Genomic DNA, 6,006 nt, shown 5'->3' on the forward strand with positions numbered 1-6,006 from the left:
CTACTACTCTCCTCTCCTCTACTCCCCTCTACTCTCCTCCCTATCTAAACTTCCAAACAGGCTATAAGAGCTCATAACTTTCCTCTTTTTCACGGTAAAGTAAACACACATGGTCAATTTTCAAATTCAAACCAATGACAAAGAGGAAAAAGACAAAAGAAAAAGATAAGGAATGTAGCGGAAGGTAGGAATTATCACACCAAAATCAGAGGAGATTTGAAGAACAAGAAGATGAACAAAGCCAAAGACAAGTTGAGGAAAGGCTTTAGTTTATGGATTGGGACTTGAGAGAGAATACCAGGAGAAGTTCAGGCTTGCAGATCCGGACTTTTTCTTTGAGCAAAATGCCACCAATCATTTCCACCATATAGGAAATGCTATCGCTATCACACTTTTCTATTCTCTGTTCTCCCACTAACCTAGACCTGGTCTTTTTTTGGCGCTATACGTGATCTTTCTTCCACCCATTACAGTCAAGTTCGTCACTGCAACATCACAAGGTGGAAAATTCTCCTAAATGGAGTATCATTCAGATCGCCCCCTTCGCACGTATAGATTAAAGTAGTATACAATTTTTGACTCTTTAGAAAAGAATTACATTATTATAAAATCCTCTGGATTATTCATATAGCAGTATTAAAAATTGAGACTTGTGTTGAGGGCAACAGCAACAATGCCATACACTGTTGTTAAAGATATATTAAAGTAATAGTATAGACTCAAACTTAATTATATTTTGTGTGTAAGTCAATTCTTCTACTTGTATTAAAATAAAGTGATATTTTAAATTAAAACAAACATGCATGAAAGAAATGAACAAATAAAATCTTTGAACATTTACATTTAAAATAGTTTAGGAACTCGCCCTAATTTTATTTTTATTTTTCAAAAATGAATGAATAAAAGAGGAAGAAATTTATAGAAAAAAGTTTACTTCAAACCAAATTCGAACTATTTTCTTCAAACTTACTAGGTAGTTAATGAAAAAAAAAATCATATGTAATTTTAGTCACATAATTTTAAATGAATTTTGTTAATATTAATTATGCTACTTATTTAAATAATGCATATTGTTTTAGTCTTATAAACCGTGTACATATAAATAAAAATAAAAATAAAATCTAAATGGTGGGTAAAGACTAGAAAAGTTCATAACCTTAACCTGCCCTCAATTGTTAATGTTAGTTATGCTACTTATTTAAAGAATGACAAAGTTTAGCTACAAAAGTGGTTGTAACTCAAGGCTACAATTTTACTCAATAAAATAAGAATTACTACATATTTTGAAAATCTAATTGTTGAATTGTATGTTCTTTACGACTTTAATACACATGTCAAATTTTGTATCAATCAAATATTATTTACTATATGATCTATAACCTTATATTTTATGCATAGTTTTAAACTATAAAAACTTGCAATTTAAATAATAAATTGATAACATAGCTATTGATCTTTAATTTTCTAGAAATTTTGCAAGTATGAAAAATATAAGAAGAAGATATAATGCAATGGTGAATTTGTTAAAATTCATCTCCAGTAAAAAGATATTGAATAAGGTTGTAGCCTAAAGTTACAATCAATTTTGTAATTAAACTTTGTCTTTTGAAGAATATATATAGTTGGGTGACTTAGGTCTAGTTAATGTATTATTTAGGGTACACATTAATCATCAATTTTAAGAAGCTTTTTATGGGAAAGTGAAATATGTATCAAAAAAAAAAGTTTATCACTTTTTAGTTTTCAAATAAAAAATTGTCTAAAATGGCTTACTAATCTATGGTTTTATTACTCCATATAGTTTTAGTCTTATAAACCTTTAAAAAAAGAGAATAGATTAGGTCAGGAGATGGCGTAAAAGGTGTGTTTTATGCCAATCAATCCTAACCTACCATGTCACCAATTTTTTTTTTTCCAGCAAAAAAGGTTAAGCCTTAAGCCTCCCTCCCTCTCTTTCTCTTCTCTCCTCACTTGTTCTCTCCATCTTTGAATCAAACCCACGACCTCCATGGCCGGAGTTTTAAAGTTAAACACAAGCCACTAACACCACTGCCATGGCCGAAACTTCATGGTTCAACCAATAGCCGCCACCGCGAGCCACACTGGGGTGGCCCTATTTTCCCTCTGGTTGTGGAGGTCATGGGTTTAATTTAGAGATGGAGAGATCGGGTGAGGAGAGAAGAGAAAGAGAGGGAGAAAGGCTTAAGACTTAAATCTTTTTTGTTGAAAAAAAAAAAAAAAAGTTGGTGACGTAGTAGGTCAGGATTGGCTAGCGTAAAACACACTTTTTAAGCCAGTTCCTGACTCAATTTATCCTCTTAAAAAAATCAAATCTAATTGTGGAGGAAGGCTAAAAAGAAAAGTCCATTTTCATCAACAAAAAAAAAAGAAGAAGAAGAAGAAGAAGAGAAAAGTCCATAGCATTCAGAAGATTATCTCTGTATTCGTCCCACGTGACAGTCCCATCTCGTGTTCGTCACTGCTCGCGACTTCACTGAATCAGTCAGAAAAAGTCCTACACTCCTATCAGTGAAGTCCTATATAAAGGGTAGCTCGGTGAACACATATAGATAACACATAGCATCAGATTAAAAAGACCTTAAAACTGAAACCTCGGAACTCTCTGAACAACAACAACAAAAAAACATAATCAATGGCAGCTGCGTAAGTGTCTAGGAATTTGAAATGACCAAGAATTCTCCGTTTTCTCAACTGTCTTTTTTTGGTTGTTGTTCTTTTGGGGTTCTCTGAATTTTGTGGTAGTTAAGAATAAGATTGTTTACTAACGTTGTTATGTGTTGTGCAGGACCGATAACGACCCTCGTCCCGCCGTCTTGGACGCCACCTCTGAACCCCCTCCTCTCTTCGATGGAACCACTAGGTTTCACTCCAGTCTTCAGTCCCTATTTTTTTTTTTTTTGTTATTGTCTGTCACACACAGCCTCAGTGTATTCAATACACGATTTCAGTTATAATTTTTTTGAAAACTTGAAATTGTGTCTTGAAAACAAAATTTCATAATTTATCTGAAATCGTGTTTAGATGATGCGACAGGGTCACACAGAGCACACACTGGTATAATTAACAACTATATTTTCTTTTCTTCTTCTTCTTCTTTTTTTTTTTTTTTGTCCGATATTCACTGTCTTTAGTCTTTACTATGTCCTTAGTTTACGATTTTATACATTGTATGCTAAAATGAACTTCGGTCTTTTTCTTTTTTTGAAGGTTGTACATCACTTATACATGCCCACATGCACAGCGTGTGTGGATCCTCAGGAACTATAAGGTTATTTTCATCACTTTTTGTCCTCTTTGTTCTTTTTTCTTAATTTGTTTCTAGACTTCAACTTAAGTTGTTCAATACTGCGCTTTTTCAGCTTCTAATTTCAATTAAAAGACAGACCCTGTAGCCCTTCTGTCCTTTTCCTCTTCTTGGTTTTTTTTTTTTTTTTTTTTTTGGGATTTAATATTTAAGTTGATGAATATTTTGAGCTGCAGGGATTACAAGGCAAGATTAAATTAGTAGCAATTAACATTCAGAACAGGCCTCCCTGGTACAAAGAGAAAGTCTACCATGTAAACAAGGTGACAGTCTTAAACGAAATATGTCTATCCAATGCGTACTTCATTGAGCTAGCTGTATGAATTTCTTGATTGATCATCAATTTTTTCATATTATCAGGTACCCTCGTTGGAACACAATGGCAAAGTCATTGGGGAGAGCCTTGATTTGCTTAAATATGTAGACAGCAACTTTGAAGGGCCTACTTTTCACCTCAATGTAAGATTTGCATTAATTCCTAGTGCCCTTCAGAAAAGTTCTCTTCCTCTCTTGAAATTTTACTGAAGTTATGATATGACTATAGGATCCTGCTAAAAAAGAGTTTGCTGAAGAATTGACAACCTACAGTGATACCTTCATCAAGATATTGTTCGCATCATTCAAAGGAGACACAATCAAAGAAGCTGGTAAGACTTAAAACTTGCTGCCCCTTTTGAGGTCTTGACAACATTTTGTATTGAAGCCAGGCTCACTAAAACGGTAAAACCTTAAACTTGCATCAGGTCCTTGTTTTGACTACCTAGAGAATGCTCTTCATAAATTTAATGATGGGCCTTTCTTACTTGGCCATGAGTTCAATATGGTAAGTTGACTTCTCAACTATGATTTTAGTCTTTCGTTGGTGCTGTGTTGCGTGCCTTTTGTGTATTTATTGAACTTGGTACACTCTCCTTAAACATTTTAAAGATTCAATTTTATTTTACCTATGCTCTGGAAAATGATTACATACTTTATATTTAAAGATGGGAAGTGGAAACCAGTAATATGCATGATTATTAAACAATATTTTCTACAATTCCTCCTTTGATTTATGAGTGAAACTATGTGATCTTCAGGTGGACATAGTTTACATCACGTTTGTTGAAAAATCCCAAGACTTCCTTTCAGCAGTGTGGAGTTATAACATAACCGCAGGAAGGCCTAAACTTGCTAAGTGGATCGAGGTAAATTAAAATACGTACGAAATTTAGTTGCACTTGCGAGTTCTAGTAGTCTAAGATTTACAACTTTTAGGATTAATTGTCTCCATAATTTAGTTAAAGACAAAGTTTAGTTACAAACTTAGTTGTAATCAATGGCTACAACTCTCTTTGATATGTTTTTATTAGATATGAATTTTGAGAAATTCACTATTAAGAGCATAAATAATATACAATTGAACAATTAGATTTTCAAAAAATATAACCATGTTAAATTTTTCAGTGAGAGTTATAATCAAACTTTATCCCTTAGTTAATAGCTAAATCTTTACGGTGAACATGCAAATGCTATATATTTTTCTTTAAATACGACTCTGAAGGAGGCATGAGTTAATTACTAAATGTATCAGGGTTCTTGGTTCTTGAATGGTAATCGTTATTGTTAATCCTTGTGCAGGAGATAAACAAGATTGATGCTTATAAGTCAACAAAGACGGATCCCAAAGTGACCGTTGAATTTTTCACGTCCGTCTTTTTGGTACTAACCATTCACTCATTTAGTACATGTACTTATGCATGTGATTTTAAGCTTTTTCGCTCTTATTTTCCGCAAGTGTATGCTTTTTGCTAACCACTCTTTAATCTAACTTTCTTTCTCAGGCTAAGAATTGAACATACCAGCACAGTTCCTTCAGACTTTAATAAGTGAAACAAGTGGCAGTCTTTTTTGTCTTTTTTTTTGGTTGAAGAAATAAGTGGCTTTCTGCCTTTATGTAATGTTTCTTAATTAGTATATTATTATGTCTTACGTGTGTACTTGTTGAAGATATAAACAGCGTCCGTGCTTAAATAAATAGAACTCAGTTCGATTTGGTACAGTTCTAAAAAATTATTGTTTATGTTTGGGAAAAATATTCGTTCATATCTACTATTTAATACGCATATTTACCATTGTTAGTTTGTTACATGAATGTCCACACACACACATATATATATATATATATATATTATATCTAAAAATTGAAGCGTAGTATTTATTATTGCTATGTTCTTATTAAATCACTTCATCTATCACATTATTAGTCTTTTTCATACTTATTTTTTAAATTTAATTTTTTTTACAATATTAATTATATATGTAGGGACACGATTTTCAGACCAAGTCCAAAATATAAGGGATCTTGGCCTAGTGAACCCAGTACAATAACTTTGTAGAGAGTGTGTCAAAGAGCTAGGTTTTAGTGCATGGATAACAGTTAATATGGTTTTGAATGATGAGCCAACAAGAATTGAACCCGGTTGTGCGAGAAAGTTTGTTCTCGGCACAGTCCGAGGAGCTCTGTTCTAGTATATATTGGATGACACTGGTTACAAGAGTTGTTGAAATTGCTACAGTGCTTTCTCTTCTCCTTTTTCCATCCCCTTTTCATGAAGGGCCTCTTACATTATATAATCCCTTTTGGATGATCTTAATCCTACATTTGTTGATCTTTTGAGCCACCACTTGAACGCTTGTCCCAT

The 6,006-nt window shown here is 33.1% G+C and overlaps 1 protein-coding gene across 1 annotated transcript; it reads left to right on the plus strand.

Annotated features, from left to right (window-relative positions):
* Nucleotides 1–2,568: 2,568 nt before the first annotated feature.
* On the plus strand, nucleotides 2,569–5,397 carry LOC142610729 (glutathione S-transferase L3-like). The gene is made up of 10 exons (XM_075782652.1): nucleotides 2,569–2,664; nucleotides 2,807–2,881; nucleotides 3,229–3,289; nucleotides 3,502–3,588; nucleotides 3,686–3,784; nucleotides 3,870–3,972; nucleotides 4,069–4,148; nucleotides 4,402–4,509; nucleotides 4,943–5,023; nucleotides 5,146–5,397. Exons 1-10 carry the CDS (start codon nucleotides 2,654–2,656, stop codon nucleotides 5,155–5,157), a joined length of 717 nt encoding a protein of 238 aa, XP_075638767.1. The 5' UTR covers nucleotides 2,569–2,653; the 3' UTR covers nucleotides 5,158–5,397.
* Nucleotides 5,398–6,006: the final 609 nt, after the last annotated feature.

This window comes from Castanea sativa, chromosome 9 (genome assembly GCF_040712315.1).
Source record: "Castanea sativa cultivar Marrone di Chiusa Pesio chromosome 9, ASM4071231v1".
Lineage (NCBI taxonomy): Eukaryota > Viridiplantae > Streptophyta > Magnoliopsida > Fagales > Fagaceae > Castanea > Castanea sativa.

What these genes read in the sequence shown, in the direction of transcription:
- LOC142610729 (XM_075782652.1), top strand. An exon ending in AGACACAATCAAAGAAGCTG is followed by an intron (nt 3,973 to 4,068) that starts GTAAGACTTAAA and finishes AACTTGCATCAG; the next exon opens with GTCCTTGTTTTGACTACCTA. An exon ending in TTGGCCATGAGTTCAATATG is followed by an intron (nt 4,149 to 4,401) that starts GTAAGTTGACTT and finishes TGTGATCTTCAG; the next exon opens with GTGGACATAGTTTACATCAC.